This window comes from Haemorhous mexicanus, chromosome 36, assembly GCF_027477595.1.
Source record: "Haemorhous mexicanus isolate bHaeMex1 chromosome 36, bHaeMex1.pri, whole genome shotgun sequence".
NCBI lineage: Eukaryota > Metazoa > Chordata > Aves > Passeriformes > Fringillidae > Haemorhous > Haemorhous mexicanus.
Genome location: NC_082376.1, coordinates 859,267 through 875,690, shown reverse-complemented (window position 1 = coordinate 875,690; position 16,424 = coordinate 859,267). Strand labels below are relative to the sequence as shown.

General features: G+C 66.3%; 1 protein-coding gene across 1 annotated transcript in view; it reads right to left on the bottom strand.

Moving 5' to 3' along the window:
• Positions 1 to 16,424, bottom strand: part of RYR1 (ryanodine receptor 1) — a 102,151-nt gene that overhangs the window by 63,122 nt on the left and 22,605 nt on the right. The window contains 9 exon segments of the mRNA XM_059872542.1: positions 2,107 to 2,315; positions 3,086 to 3,260; positions 5,938 to 6,149; positions 7,799 to 7,946; positions 9,079 to 9,238; positions 10,582 to 10,665; positions 11,474 to 11,577; positions 12,899 to 13,003; positions 14,473 to 14,692. Coding sequence (XP_059728525.1) covers positions 2,107 to 2,315; positions 3,086 to 3,260; positions 5,938 to 6,149; positions 7,799 to 7,946; positions 9,079 to 9,238; positions 10,582 to 10,665; positions 11,474 to 11,577; positions 12,899 to 13,003; positions 14,473 to 14,692 — 1,417 coding nt within the window.

Below are 16,424 nucleotides of genomic sequence, written 5' to 3'. Positions count from 1 at the left end.
ACGCTGTTTTAGGGACACTTCACCTCATTTTGGGGACATTTCACCTCATTTTGGGGGCACTTCACCTTGTTTTGGGGACACTTCACCCTGTTTTAGGGACATTTCACCTCATTTTGGGGACTCTTCACCTCGTTTTGGGGACACTTCACCCCGTTTTGGGGACACTCAGGGACAGGGACCCCCCAGGGATGGGTGGGACCCGGTTTTGGGGGCACTTCACCCAGTTTTGGGGACACTTCTCCCAGTTTTGGGGACATTTCTCCCCGTTTTGGGGACACTCAGGCATGGGGAACCCCTTGGGGATGGGTGTCACCCCATTTTGGGGACACTTGGGGACTTTCAGGGACTCCCTTGACACCCCAACCCCCCCCCAGAGACCCCCGCCCACCCCTCACCTCGAGCTGGGGGTGGTCAGGGGGCACTGGGATGAACTGGGGCAGGCTGTGGCTGAACCAGGGGACCCCAAACCCCCCCCAGAGACCCCTGCCCACCCCTCACCTCGAGCTGGGGGTGCTCGGGGGGCACTGGGATGAACTGGGGCAGGCTGTGGCTGAACCAGGGGACCCCAAACCCCCCCCAGAGACCCCCGCCCACCCCTCACCTCGAGCTGGGGGTGCTCGGGGGGCACTGGGATGAACTGGGGCAGGCTGTGGCTGAACCAGAGGGCGATGGGGACCCCAAAGACCCCCCAAACCCCCCTCACCTCGAGCTGGGGGTGCTCGGGGGGCACTGGGATGAACTGGGGCAGGCTGTGGCTGAACCAGAGGGCGATGGGGACCCCAAACCCCCCCCAGAGACCCCTGCCCACCCCTCACCTCGAGCTGGGGGTGCTCGGGGGGCACTGGGATGAACTGGGGCAGGCTGTGGGTGAACCAGGGGACCCCAAACCCCCCCAGAGACCCCTGCCCACCCCTCACCTCGAGCTGGGGGTGCTCGGGGGGCACTGGGATGAACTGGGGCAGGCTGTGGCTGAACCAGAGGGCGATGGGGACCCCAAACCCCCCCAGAGACCCCTGCCCACCCCTCACCTCGAGCTGGGGGTGCTCGGGGGGCACTGGGATGAACTGGGGCAGGCTGTGGCTGAACCAGAGGGCGATGGGGACCCCAAACCCCCCCCAGAGACCCCTGCCCACCCCTCACCTCGAGCTGGGGGTGCTCGGGGGGCACTGGGATGAACTGGGGCAGGCTGTGGCTGAACCAGGGGACCCCAAACCCCCCCAGAGACCCCTGCCCACCCCTCACCTCGAGCTGGGGGTGGTCAGGGGGCACTGGGATGAACTGGGGCAGGCTGTGGCTGAACCAGGGGACCCCAAACCCCCCCAGAGACCCCTGCCCACCCCTCACCTCGAGCTGGGGGTGCTCGGGGGGCACTGGGATGAACTGGGGCAGGCTGTGGCTGAACCAGAGGGCGATGGGGACCCCAAAGACCCCCCAGAGACCCCTGCCCACCCCTCACCTCGAGCTGGGGGTGCTCGGGGGGCACTGGGATGAACTGGGGCAGGCTGTGGCTGAACCAGGGGACCCCAAACCCCCCCAGAGACCCCTGCCCACCCCTCACCTCGAGCTGGGGGTGCTCGGGGGGCACTGGGATGAACTGGGGCAGGCTGTGGCTGAACCAGAGGGCGATGGGGACCCCAAACCCCCCCCAGAGACCCCTGCCCACCCCTCACCTCGAGCTGGGGGTGCTCGGGGGGCACTGGGATGAACTGGGGCAGGCTGTGGCTGAACCAGAGGGCGATGGGGACCCCAAACCCCCCCAGAGACCCCTGCCCACCCCTCACCTCGAGCTGGGGGTGGTCAGGGGGCACTGGGATGAACTGGGGCAGGCTGTGGCTGAACCAGAGGGCGATGGGGACCCCAAACCCCCCCCAGAGACCCCTGCCCACCCCTCACCTCGAGCTGGGGGTGCTCGGGGGGCACTGGGATGAACTGGGGCAGGCTGTGGCTGAACCAGAGGGCGATGGGGACCCCAAAGACCCCCCAAACCCCCCTCACCTCGAGCTGGGGGTGCTCGGGGGGCACTGGGATGAACTGGGGCAGGCTGTGGCTGAACCAGAGGGCGATGGGGACCCCAAACCCCCCCAGAGACCCCTGCCCACCCCTCACCTCGAGCTGGGGGTGCTCGGGGGGCACTGGGATGAACTGGGGCAGGCTGTGGCTGAACCAGAGGGCGATGGGCCGTTTCATGTTGATGGCAAAGGGCTCGTAGCCCTCCTGCAGGCCGCAGATGCCGAAGTAGCGCAGCGTGCCCACGTCCTGGCCCAGGTTCAGGTGACCCTCCTGGCCCAGCCCCAGGCTGCACACGGGGACAAAGCCTGGGGGGCACAGGGGGGGTCAGCACTGGGACCCCTACCCATCCCTGAGCCCCCAGACCCATCCCAGAGACACCAGACCCACCCCAGAGACCCCAGACCCATCCCAGAGCCCCCAGCCCCACGTCCTGGCCCAGGTTCAGGTGACCCTCCTGGCCCAGCCCCAGGCTGCACACGGGGACAAAGCCTGGGGGACGCAGGGGGGGGTCAGCACTGGGACCCCAGACCCACCCCAGAGCCCCCAGACCCACCCCAGAGCCCCCAGCCCCACGTCCTGGCCCAGGTTCAGGTGACCCTCCTGGCCCAGCCCCAGGCTGCACACGGGGACAAAGCCTGGGGGGCACAGGGAGGGTCAGCACTGGGACCCCTACCCATCCTAGAGACCCCAGACCCACCCCTGAGCCCCCAGACTCATCCTTGGTGCCCCCAGACCCATTCTTGGATCCCCCAGACCCATCCCTGGAGCCTCTTGACCCACCCCTGCTGCCCCCAGACCCATCCCAGAGTCCCCAGACCCATCTCTGAAGCCCCCAGACCCACCCCAGAGCCCCCAGACCCACCCCTGAGCCCCCAGACCCATCTCTGAAGCCCCCAGACCCACCCCTGAGCCCCCAGACGCACCCCTGAGCCCCCAGCCCCATCTCTGAAGCCCCCAGCCTCACCCCCAGACCTACCCTCCCCTCTTCTCCCACCCCAGCTTCAACCCCCCCATCCTCCCCCAGCTGCAGGTGACACCGGGGGGGTGTCACCAAGCCCGGGGGACCCCCCCTCACCGTCGGCCACCTCGAAGTCCCTGAAGGCCACCTCGGAGCCGCCGTCCCCGATCAGCACCTCCCCGTTGAGGGTGAAGCTCATGTGGCACTCGCCCAGGTCGATGAGGCAGCCCACCACGTCCCCAGCCTGCCAGGGGCGCCCGAAGGACTCGCCCCCCACGTGCCACCGCTGGGCCTGGGGACACCAGGGACACCAGGGGGTCACAGAGGGGTCACAGGGGTCACAGGGACACCAGGGGGTCACAGAGGTCACAGGGAGCCACCACGTCCCCAGCCTGCCAGGGGCGCCCGAAGGACTCGCCCCCCACGTGCCACCGCTGGGCCTGGGGACACCAGGGACACCAGGGGGTCACAGAGGGGTCACAGGGGTCACAGGGACACCAGGGGGTCACAGAGGTCACAGGGAGCCACCACGTCCCCAGCCTGCCAGGGGCGCCCGAAGGACTCGCCCCCCACGTGCCACCGCTGGGCCTGGGGACACCAGGGACACCAGGGGGTCACAGAGAGGTCACAGGGGTCACAGGGACACCAGGGGGGTCACAGGGGTCACAGGGAGCCACCACGTCCCCAGCCTGCCAGGGGCGCCCGAAGGACTCGCCCCCCACGTGCCACCACTGGGCCTGGGGACACCAGGGACACCAGGGGGGTCACAGAGGGGTCACAGGGACACCAGGGGGGTCACAGGGGTCACACAGGGGTCACAGGGACACCAGGGGGGTCACAGGGGTCACAGGGACCCACCACGTCCCCAGCCTGCCAGGGGCGCCCGAAGGACTCGCCCCCCACGTGCCACCGCTGGGCCTGGGGACACCAGGGGGTCACAGGGGTCACAGGGATACCAGGGGGGTCACAGGGGTCACAGGGAGCCACCACGTCCCCAGCCTGCCAGGGGCGCCCAAAGGACTCGCCCCCCACGTGCCACCGCTGGGCCTGGGGACACCAGGGACACCAGGGGGGTCACAGAGGGGTCACAGGGACACCAGGGGGGTCACAGAGGGGTCACAGGGAGCCACCACGTCCCCAGCCTGCCAGGGGCGCCCGAAGGACTCGCCCCCCACGTGCCACCGCTGGGCCTGGGGACACCAGGGGGTCACGGGGGTCACAGAGGGGTCACAGGGGTCACAGGGACACCAGGGGGGTCACAGGGGTCACAGGGAGCCACCACGTCCCCAGCCTGCCAGGGGCGCCCGAAGGACTCGCCCCCCACGTGCCACCGCTGGGCCTGGGGACACCAGGGACACCAGGGGGGTCACAGGGGTCACAGGGGTCACAGGGAGCCACTACGTCCCCAGCCTGCCAGGGGTGTCCAAGGACTCGTCCCCCACGTGCCACCGCTGGGCCTGGGGTCACAGGGACACCAGGGGGTCACAGAGGGGTCACAGGGGTCACAGGGACACCAGGGGGGTCACAGAGGTCACAGGGAGCCACCACGTCCCCAGCCTGCCAGGGGCGCCCGAAGGACTCGCCCCCCACGTGCCACCGCTGGGCCTGGGGACACCAGGGACACCAGGGGGTCACAGAGGGGTCACAGGGGTCACAGGGACACCACGGGGGTCACAGGGGTCACAGGGGTCACAGGGAGCCACCACGTCCCCAGCCTGCCAGGGGCGCCCGAAGGACTCACCCCCCACGTGCCACCGCTGGGCCTGGGGACACCAGGGACACCAGGGGGGTCACAGGGGTCACAGAGGGGACACAGGGGTCACAGGGGTCACAGGGAGCCACCACGTCCCCAGCCTGCCAGGGGCGCCCGAAGGACTCGCCCCCCACGTGCCACCGCTGGGCCTGGGGACACCAGGGACACCAGGGGGTCACAGAGGGGTCACAGGGGTCACAGGGGTCACAGGGAGCCACCACGTCCCCAGCCTGCCAGGGGCGCCCGAAGGACTCGCCCCCCACGTGCCACTGCTGGGCCTGGGGACACCAGGGGGTCACAGAGGGGTCACAGGGGTCACAGGGACACCACGGGGGTCACAGGGGTCACAGGGGTCACAGGGAGCCACCACGTCCCCAGCCTGCCAGGGGCGCCCGAAGGACTCGCCCCCCACGTGCCACCGCTGGGCCTGGGGACACCAGGGACACCAGGGGGGTCACAGGAGTCACAGAGGTGACAGCAGGGACACCAGGGGGGTCACAGGGGTCACAGAGGTGACAGCAGGGACACCAGGGGGGTCACAGGGGTCACAGGGAGGTCAAAGAAGGAGACTCAGGTGTGTTCCTGAGTGTCCCTACACATCTCCCCATGTCCCCGTGTGTCCCAAACAGGCTCTGGGTGTCCCTCCATGTCCCTGTGTGTCCCTGAATGTCCCTGTGTGTCCCTGGGTGTCCCTGTGTGTCCCAAACAGGCTCTGGGTGTCCCCCATGTCCCCATGTGTCCCAAGTAGGTTCTGTGTGTCTGCACGTATCCCTGAGTGTCCCTCCATGTCCATGGCTGTCCCCATGTCCCTGAGTGTCCCTCCATTTCCCTGAGTGTCCCCCACGTCCCTGTGTGTCCCTCCATGTCCCCGGCTGTCCCCACGTATCCCTGAGTGTCCCTCCATGTCCATGGCTGTCCCCACGTGTCCCTGAGTGTCCCGCCATGTCCCTGAGTGTCCCCCCATGTCCCTGAGTGTCCCCCATGTCCCCGTGTGTCCCAAGTAGGTTCTGTGTGTCCCCACGTATCCCTGAGTGTCCCCCCATGTCCCTGAGTGTCCCCCCATGTCCCTGAGTGTCCCTCCATGTCCCTGGCTGTCCCCACGTATCCCTGAGTGTCCCCCCATGTCCCTGAGTGTCCCTCCATGTCCATGGCTGTCCCCACGTATCCCTGAGTGTCCCCCCAGGTCCCTGGCTGTCCCCCAGGTCCCCAGGCTCACCCGGTGCCCGTTGAAGACGAAGGCCATGTCGTCGGCGCCCAGCTCGGTGTCGGGGCGCAGCCCGGGCCGGGCCCAGCCCACGCGCATCTCGCCGGCCGTCACCGCCTGGAACTCGAAGTACCAGCGGCCGCTGCGCACGGCCGAGCCCCGCTCGGCGCGGAACAGCCGCGGCCGGGGGGCGCGGGGACCCCTCGGGGGGACATCCTGCGAGGCTGGGGGGGACAGGGGGGTCAGCACCCCAAAAACGGCACCCAGAGAGCCCCAGGAATGGGACACAGAACCCCAAAAACTGCAACATGAGACCCCCAGGAATGGGACCCAGAGAGCCCCAGGAATGGCACCCAGAGAGCCCCGCTCAGCGCGGAACAGCCGCGGCTGGGGGGCACGGGGACCTCTCGGGGGGACATCCTGCGAGGCTGGGGGGACAGGGGGGTCAGCACCCCAAAAATGGGACATGGAACCCCAGGAATGGCACCCAGAGGGCCCCAGGAATGGGACCCAGAGAGCCCCGCTCGGCGCGGAACAGCCGCGGCCGGGGGGCGCGGGGACCCCTCGGGGGGACATCCTGCGAGGCTGGGGGGGACAGGGGGGGTCAGCACCCCAAAAACAGCACCCAGAGACCCCCAAAAATGGGACACAGAGAGCCCCAGAAATGGGATATGGAACCCCAGGAATGGCACCCAGAGAGCCCCGCTCGGCGCGGAACAACCGCGGCCGGGGGGCGCAGGGACCTCTCGGGGGGACATCCTGCGAGGCTGGGGGGGACAGGGGGGTCAGCACCCCAAAAACGGCACCCAGAGACCCCCAAAACCGGGATATGGAACCCCAGGAATGGGACCCAGAGAGCCCCGCTCCGCGCGGAACAGCCGCGGCAGGGGGACGTGGGGACCCCTCGGGGGGACATCCTGCGAGGCTGGGGGGACAGGGGGGTCAGCACCCCAAAAACAGCACCCAGAGACCCCCAGAAATGGGACACAGAGAGCCCCGCTCGGCGCGGAACAGCCGCGGCCGGGGGGCGCGGGGACCCCTCAGGGGGACATCCTGCGAGGCTGGGGGGGACAGGGGGGTCAGCACCCCAAAAACGGCACCCGGAGAGCCCCAGGAATGGGACACAGAGACCCCCAGAAATGGGACACAGAGAGCCCCAAAACCGGGACATGGAACCCCAAAAATGGGACACAGAGAGCCCCGCTCGGCGCAGAACAGCCGCGGCCGGGGGGCGCGGGGACCCCTCGGGGGGACATCCTGCGAGGCTGGGGGGGACAGGGGGGGTCAGCACCCCAAAACCAGCAACCTGAGACCCCCAGAAATGGGACAAAGAACCCTAAAACGAGACATGGAACCCCAAAAATGGGATGTGGAACCCCAAAACGGGACATTGAACCCCAAAAACAGGACATGGAACCCCAAAACGGGACATGGAACCCCAAAAATGGGACATGGAACCCCAAAAATGGGACATGGAACCCCAAAAACATGGGATGTGGAACCCCAAAACAGGACATTGAAGCCCAAAACGGGACATGGAACCCCAAAACCAGAACATGGAACCCCAAAACGGGACATAGAACCCCAAAAATGGGATGTGGAACCCCCAAACAGGGACATTGAACCCCAAAAACAGGACATGGAACCCCAAAACCAGAACATGGAACCCCAAAACCGGTGCCCAAACAGCACCAACAGCCGCAGCCCGGGGGGCGCCGGGACCCCTCGAGGGGACACCCTGCGAGGCTGGGGGGGACAGAGGGGTCAGCACCCCAAAAAGGGACACAGAGACCCCAGAAACGGCACCCAGACGGTACCAGCAGCTCCCAAATGTCCCCAGATGTCCCCAGAGGGTCCCCGGCCCCCCACTCACGCGTCTCCTGGTCGGGGGGCTCGATGTTGTAGCCGTAGCCCAGCAGGGTCCGCACGGCCTGGCACAGGCTCTCGCGGTTGGTGGCCTTTGTCCCCTCGTCCAGCAGGTTGTAGGGGACCAGCCGTGGGTTCCGCTTGTTCTTGATGTCCTGGGGACATGGGGACACGGCCATGGGGACACGGGGACACAGCCATGGGGACACAGGGACACAGCCATGGGGACACAGGGCTGGAGTGTGGGGACACGGGGACACAGGGCTGGGGTGTGGGGACATGGGGACACAGCCATGGGGACACGGGGACACAGGGCTGGGGTGTGGGGACACGAGGACACGGCCATGGGGACACAGGGGACAAGGGGGGTTTTGGGGCTGTCAGGGGTGGGCGGGGGTCCCTCGGTGAGGTCCCCAAGGTCCCCAAGGTCCCCAGGGTCCCCACCTGGGTGGTGCTGTAGGTCCAGCCCTGCTGCACCCTGTCCCGAGCCCAGGGGTGAGGGGACACGAGGACACAGCCATGGGGACACAGGGGACAAGGGGGGTTTTGGGGCAGTCAGGGGTGGGTGGGGGTCCCTCGGTGAGGTCCCCAGGGTCCCCAGGGTCCCCACCTGGGTGGTGCTGTAGGTCCAGCCCTGCTGCACCCTGTCCCGAGCCCAGGGGCGAGGGGACACGAGGACACGGCCATGGGGACACAGGGGACAAGGGGGGTTTTGGGGAGGCCAGGGGTGGGTGGGGGTCCCTCGGTGAGGTCCCCAGGGTCCCCAGGGTCCCCACCTGGGTGGTGCTGTAGGTCCAGCCCTGCTGCACCCTGTCCCGAGCCCAGGGGTGTGGGGACACGAGGACACGGCCATGGTGACACCACGGGGACAAGGGGGGTTTTGGGGAGGCCAGGGGTGGGTGGGGGTCCCTGGGTGGGGTCCCCAAGGTCCCCAAGGTCCCCACCTGGGTGGTGCTGTAGGTCCAGCCCTGCTGCACCCTGTCCCGAGCCCAGGGGTGTGGGGACACGAGGACACGGCCATGGGGACACAGGGGACAAGGGGGGTTTTGGGGCTGTCAGGGGTGGGCGGGGGTCCCTGGGTGAGGTCCCCAAGGTCCCCAGAGGGTCCCCAGGGTCCCCACCTGGGTGGTGCTGTAGGTCCAGCCCTGCTGCACCCTGTCCCCAGCCCAGGGGCGAGGGGACACGAGGACACAGCCATGGGGACCCAGGGCACAAGGGGGGTTTTGGGGAGGCCAGGGGTGGGTGGGGGTCCCTCGGTGAGGTCCCCAGGGTCCCCAGGGTCCCCACCTGGGTGGTGCTGTAGGTCCAGCCCTGCTGCACCCTGTCCCGAGCCCAGACGTTGTGGCCGTTCTCGGCCAGGCGATCGACCAGGGTCAGCTGGGCCGGCGTCAGCCGCACGTGCGACAGGTCCAGCGGCGCCGGCTTGTACCCGTTGGACATGGTGTACCTGGGCAGGGGGGACACACCTGTGGGACCCCCACGGGGCACCCACGGGGCACCCCGGGACCCCCAGCCCACAGAGAACCCATCAAAGCTCCTCAGTGGTCTCCAAACTGGGACATCCCAACCCAACTGGGAAATCCCAACCCCAACCTTCACCCATTGGACATGGTGTACCTGGGCAGGGGGGGACACACCTGTGGGACCCCCACGGGACCCCCACGGGGCACCCCGGGACCCCCAGCCCACAGAGAACCCATCAAAGCTCCTCAATGGTCTCCAAACTGGGACATCCCAACCCAACTGGGACATCCCAAACCCAACCTTCACCCATTGGACATGGTGTACCTGGGCAGGGGGGACACACCTGTGGGACCCCCACAGGGCACCCACGGGGCACCCCAGGACCCTCAGAACTGCCCCCACCCATGGGGACCCCAAACCTCCTCAATGGTCACCAAACTGGGACATCCCAACCCAACTGGGACATCCCAAACCCAACTGGGACATCCCAACCCCAACCTTCACCCATTGGACATGGTGTACCTGGGCGGGGGGGACACACCTGTGGGACCCCCACGGGGCACCCACGGGGCACCCCGGGACCCCCAACCCACAGAGAACCCATCAAAGCTCCTCAATGGTCTCCAAACTGGGACATCCCAACCCAACTGGGACATCCCAAACCCAACTGGGACATCCCAACCCAACCTTCACCCATTGGACATGGTGTACCTGGGCAGGGGGGACACACCTGTGGGACCATGACAGGACCCCCACAGGGCACCCCAGGACCCTCAGAACTGCCCCCACCCATGGGGACCCCAAACCTCCTCAATGGTCTCCAAACTGGGACATCCCAACCCAACTGGGACATCCCAATCCAACTGGGACATCCCAAACCCAACCTTCACCTGTTGGACATGGTGTACCTGGGCAGGGGGGACACACCTGTGGGACCCCCACAGGGCACCCACGGGGACCCCACAGGGCATCCCGGGACCCCCAACCCACAGAGAACCCATCAAAGCTCCTCAATGGTCTCCAAACTGGGAAATCCCAAACCCAACTGGGACATCCCAACCCAACCTTCACCTGTTGGACATGATAGGAATGGGGGGGACACATCTGAGGGACGCCCCCAACCCATGGGGACCCCTCTAAGGACCCCCCAGAAACTCCTCCAGGACCCCTAAACTGGGGGACACCCCAAACTGGGACACCCCCAAACTGGGACACCCCCAAACTGGGACACCCCCAAACTGGGACTTTCTTTGAAGGACCCCAAACTGGGACCCCAAACTGGGACCCCCCCCCAAACTGGGACCCCCCCAGCCCCCCCAAACCCACGTTTTGGGCAGTTTGATCTTCTTCAGGTTCTCCTCGGCCTTCTCGTCCGCCATCCCCACGTGGCAGCCCAGGGCCAGCAGCGTCCTGGGGACACCCCAAAAATCAGCACCCCCAAACCTCTGACCCCCTCCTCAAAGCCCCCCTACCCCCAAATCCAGCACCCCCAACTCCAGGGGGCTCAGAATGAGGGGGGACCCCAAAACCCCCAACTGTTTTGGGGACACACCCCAAAGTGGGGGAGCCCCAAAACCCCACCCATGTCCCCCCAGTCTGGGGTGAGGGGTGACCCCAAAACCCCCCCAAGCCCCCCCAGTCTGAGTTGAGGGGTGACCCCCAAACCATCTGAACCCCAAAACCCCCCCAAGGCCCCCCAGTCTGAGCTGAGGGGTGACCCCAAAACCATCTGAACCCCAAAATCCCCCCAAACCCCCCAGTCTGAGCTGAGGGGTGACCCCAAAACCATCTGAACCCCAAATCCCCCCAAGCCCCCCCAGTCTGAGCTGAGGGGTGACCCCAAAACCATCTGAACCCCAAACTCCCCCAAATCCCCCCAGTCTGAGCTGAGGGGTGACCCCCAAACCATCTGAACCCCAAACTCCCCCAAATCCCCCCAGTCTGAGGTGAGGGGTGACCCCAAAACCATCTGAGCCCCAAAACCCCCCAAAATCCCCCCAGTCTGATGTAAGGAGTGACCCCAAAACCATCTGAGCCCCAAAACCCCCCAAGCCCCCCCAGTCTGAGCTGACACAACCACCCCCACCACCCCCAGGCTCAGAGAGGACCCCCAAACCCACAGCATTTTGGGGTGATTCCTCCCCAAACCCACTTCCCCTCTCCCAGGGGGGTCCCCCAAAGAGGGGGGCACCCCCAAATTCCCGGTGCCCCCCCTTACTTGAGGGTCTCCCCCGACATCTGGAGGTTGTAGCCGCGCTCGGGCTCGGGGAGGCTGTGGAAGCTCAGCAAACAGGGGTGCAGGCGCTGCACGTCATCCCGGACCTGGGGCACCCCAAAAACACCTCCTGGCCACTGGGACCCCCCCAGTCCAGCCAGGGACTCCCCAAAAACGGACCCAAAAGGAAGAAATCCCAAAGGCCCCCCATGGGATCGCCTCCAGAAGGACACACACCGTGGGAACCCCAAAAAAGGGATCCCAAAAAGGGGCAACCCCAATTTAGGGAGCCCCAAAAAGGGACCTCCATTTGGGGACCCCTCCAAGGACACCAAATGGGCGATTTTGGGGTGCCCGGGGGGGATTTTGGGGTGCCCAGGGGGGATTTTGGGGTTTCCGGGGGGATTTTGGGGTGCCCGGGGGGGATTTTGGGGTTTCCTGGGGGATTTTGGGGTGCCCCACTCACAGGCCCATAGGTCCAGCCCTGCTCGATGCATGGCCCAGAGCTCAGGGTGATTTTGGGGGTTTTATGGGGTTTTTATGGGGTTTGGGGTTTCCTGGGGGATTTTGGGGTGCCCAGGGGGGATTTTGGGGTTTCCTGTGGGATTTTGGGGTGCCCCACTCACAGGCCCGTAGGTCCAGCCCTGCTCGATGCGGGTCAGGGCCCAGAGCTCAGGGTGGGTTTGGGGGTTTTATGGGGTTTTTGTGGGGTTTTTGTGGGTTTGGGGTTTCCTGGGGGATTTTGGGGTGCCCAGGGGGGATGTTGGGGTTTCCTGTGGGATTTTGGGGTGCCCCACTCACAGGCCCGTAGGTCCAGCCCTGCTCGATGCATGGCCCAGAGCTCAGGGTGGGTTTGGGGGTTTAATGGGGTTTTTGTGGGGTTTGGGGTTTCCTGGGGGATTTTGGGGCTCCCAGGGGGGATTTTGGGGTGCCCCACTCACAGGCCCGTAGGTCCAGCCCTGCTCGATGCATGGCCCAGAGCTCAGGGTGGGTTTGGGGGTTTAATTGGGTTTTTATGGGGTTTGGGGTTTCCTGGGGGATTTTGGGGTGCCCAGGGGGGATTTTGGGGTGCCCCACTCACAGGCCCGTAGGTCCAGCCCTGCTCGATGTGGGTCAGGGCCCAGAGCTCAGGGTGGGTTTGGGGGTTTAATGGGGTTTTTGTGGGGTTTGGGGTCTCCTGGGGGATTTTGGGGTGCCCGGGGGGGATTTTGGGGTGCCCGGGGGGGATTTTGGGGTGCCCCACTCACAGACCCATAGGTCCAGTCCTGCTTGATGCATGGCCCAGAGCTCAGGGTGGGTTTGAGGGTTTAATGGGGTTTTTGTGGGGTTTGGGGCCTCCTGGGGGATTTTGGGGTTTCCTGGGGGATTTTGGGGTGCCCAGGGGGGATTTTGGGGCTCCCAGGGGGGATTTTGGGGTGCCCCACTCACAGGCCCGTAGGTCCAGCCCTGCTCGATGCGGGTCAGGGCCCAGAGCTCGTGGATGTTCTCCGCCAGCTTCTCCCGGATGCGCTCCAGGTGTGGGGGCAGCACGATCTGGGGGGGTAAAAAGGGGGTGTTGGACCCCAAAACTCCTCAAAACCCCCCCCAGTCTCTTCAAGCACCTCCAAATTCCCCTTCAAGCCCCCCAAAATCCCCCTCTACTCCCTTCAAACCCCCTCCATCACCCCCAAATCCTCTCCCAGTCTTGCTGCTCTGCCCTCCATCCCCCCAAAGCCCCCCAAACCCGCTAAACCCTGCTCTCCATCCCCCCAAATCCCACCTCCATCCCCCCAAAACCCCCCAAAACCCTATCCCAACCCCCCAAATCCCCCCCAATCCCACCTCCATCCGCCCAAAACCCCCCAAAACCCTATCCCAACCCCCCAATCCCACCTCCATCCCCCCAAAACCCCCCAAAACCCTATCCCAACCCCCCACATACCCCCCAATCCCACCTCCATCCCCCCAAAACCCCCTGAAACCTCCCTGAACCCCGTCCCAATCCCACCTCCATCCCCTCCAAACCCCTTCCATCCCCCCTAAACCCTATCCCAATCCCTCCCAATCCCCCCTCCACACCCCCAAAAGCCCCAAATCCCTTCTCCACACCCCCAAAACCCCCAAATCCCCCCTCTATCCCCCCCAAATCCCCCCTCCACAGCCCCAAAACCCCCAAATCCCACCTCTATCCCCCCCAAATCCCCCCTCCACAGCCCCAGATCCCCCCAAATCCCACCTCCACCCATCCAAATCCCCCTCCACACCCCAAACACCCCCAAATCCCACCTCCATCCCCTCAAATCCCCCCTCCACCCCCTCCAATCCCCCCTCCATCCCCCCAAATCCCACCTCCACCCCCCCAAATCCCCCCAAATCCCCCCTCCATCCCCCCAAATCCCACCTCCACCCATCCAAATCCCCCCTCCACCCCCTCCACCCCCCCAAATCCCCCCTCCACCCCCCCAAATCCCCCCAAATCCCCCCTCCACCCCCTCCAATCCCCCCAAATCCCACCTCCACCCCCTCCAATCCCACCTCCATCCCCCCAAATCCCACCTCCACCCCCCCAAATCCCCCCAAATCCCCCCTCCACCCCCCCAAATCCCCCCTCCATCCCCCCAAATCCCCCCTCCACCCCCCCAAATCCCCCTCCACCCCCCCAAATCCCCCCAAATCCCCCCTCCACCCCCTCCAATCCCCCCAAATCCCCCCTCCATCCCCCCAAATCCCACCTCCACCCCCTCCAATCCCCCCTCCATCCCCCCAAATCCCACCTCCACCCCCTCCAATCCCCCCTCCACCCCCCCAAATCCCCCCAAATCCCCCCTCCACCCCCTCCAATCCCCCCAAATCCCCCCTCCACCCCCCCAAATCCCCCCTCCACCCCCTCCAATCCCCCCAAATCCCCCCTCCATCCCCCCAAATCCCCCCTCCACCCCCTCCACCCCCCCAAATCCCCCCTCCATCCCCCCAAATCCCCCCTCCATCCCCCCAAACCCCCTCCCCACGCCCCCCCCGCGCACCTGGCAGGTGTCCACGGGGCAGGGGGTGAAGGCGGTGTGGGGCAGGGCCCGGCTGGGCCCCAGCAGGCTGCGGGCGCCGGGCGGGGCCGAGCCGCGGTAGGCGGTGAGCGGCTCCAGCCGCAGCCGCTCCCGGGGCAGCAGCGCCTCGGCGCAGGGCGCGTAGCCGGGCGGCGGCACGAAACGGAACTCGCCGTGCCGGCCCCCCAGCAGGAACCGGAGCCTGGGGGGCACAGGGGGGGACCCCGAGTGAGACCCGGACCCAGAGAAACCCCACAGACCCCACAGAAACCTCACAGACCCCGCAGAAAACCCCCCAGCAGGAACCGGAGCCTGGGGGGCACAGGGGGGGCCCCGAGTGAGACCCGGACCCACAGAAACCCCACAGACCCCATCGAAACCTCACAGACCCCACAGAACCCCCCCAGCAGGAACCGGAGCCTGGGGGGCACAGGGGGGACCCCGAGTGAGACCCGGACCCACAGAAACCCCAGAGTGAGACCCGGACCCACAGAAACCCCACAGACCCCACAGAAACCCCCCCAGCAGGAACCGGAGCCTGGGGGGCACAGGGGGGACCCCGAGTGAGACCCGGACCCACAGAAACCCCACAGACCCCACAGAAACCCCAGAGTGAGACCCGGACCCACAGAAACCCCAGAGTGAGACCCGGACCCACAGAAACCCCACAGAAACCCCAGAGTGAGACCCGGACCCACAGAAACCCCACAGACCCCACAGAAACCCCCCCAGCAGGAACCGGAGCCTGGGGGGCACGGGGGGGACCCCGAGTGAGACCCGGACCCACAGAAACCCCACAGAAACCCCAGAGTGAGACCCGGACCCACAGAAACCCCACAGACCCCACAGAAACCTCACAGAACCCCCCCAGCAGGAACCGGAGCCTGGGGGGGACAGCGGGGACCCCGAGTGAGACCCGGACCCACAGAAACCTCACAGAAACCCCACAGAAACCCCAGAGTGAGACCCGGACCCACAGAAACCCCACAGACCCCACAGAAATCTCACAGACCCCACAGAACCCCCCCAGCAGGAACCGGAGCCTGGGGGGCACAGGGGGGACCCCGAGTGAGACCCGGACCCACAGAAACCCCACAGACCCCACAGAAACCCCAGAGTGAGACCCGGAGCCACAGAAACCCCACAGACCCCACAGAAACCCCACAGACCCCACAGAACCCCCCCAGCAGGAACCGGAGCCTGGGGGGCACAGGGGGGACCCCGAGTGAGACCCGGACCCACAGAAACACCACAGACCCCACAGAAACCCCAGAGTGAGACCCGGACCCACAGAAACCCCAGAGTGAGACCCGGAGCCACAGAAACCCCATAGAAACCTCACAGACCCCACAGAAACCCCCCAGCAGGAACCGGAGCCTGGGGGGGAACAGGGGGGACCCCGAGTGAGACCCGGGGCCGCAGAAACCTCACAGACCCCACAGGGACCCCTGGACCCACACCCCAACCTCCCCCAGACCCACTCAGCCCTTTCCTTTAAGGATCCCACATCCCCCTTTAGGGGTCCCAGCCCCCTTTAAGGGTCCCACCCCCCACTTTAGGGGTCCAAGCCCTCTCCCACCCCCAACTTTAGGGATCCCTGCCCCAGTTTAAGGGGTCCCAGCCCCCTCCCACCCCCAACTTTAGGCATCTCAGCCCCACTTTAGGGGTCCCAGCCCCCTCCCAGCCCCCACTTTAGGGATCCTAACCCCACTTTAGGGGTCCCAGCCCCCTCCCACCCCCAACTTTAGGGATCCCTGCCCCATTTTAGGGGGTCCCAGGCCCCTTTTAAGGATCCCAGGGGTCCCAGCCCCCACTTTAAGGATCCCACACCCTTTCAGGGGTCCCAGCCCCCTCCCGGCCCCCACTTTAGGGGTCCCAGGCCCCACTTTAGGGGTCCCACCCCCACTTTAGGGGTCCCACCCCCCACTTTAGGG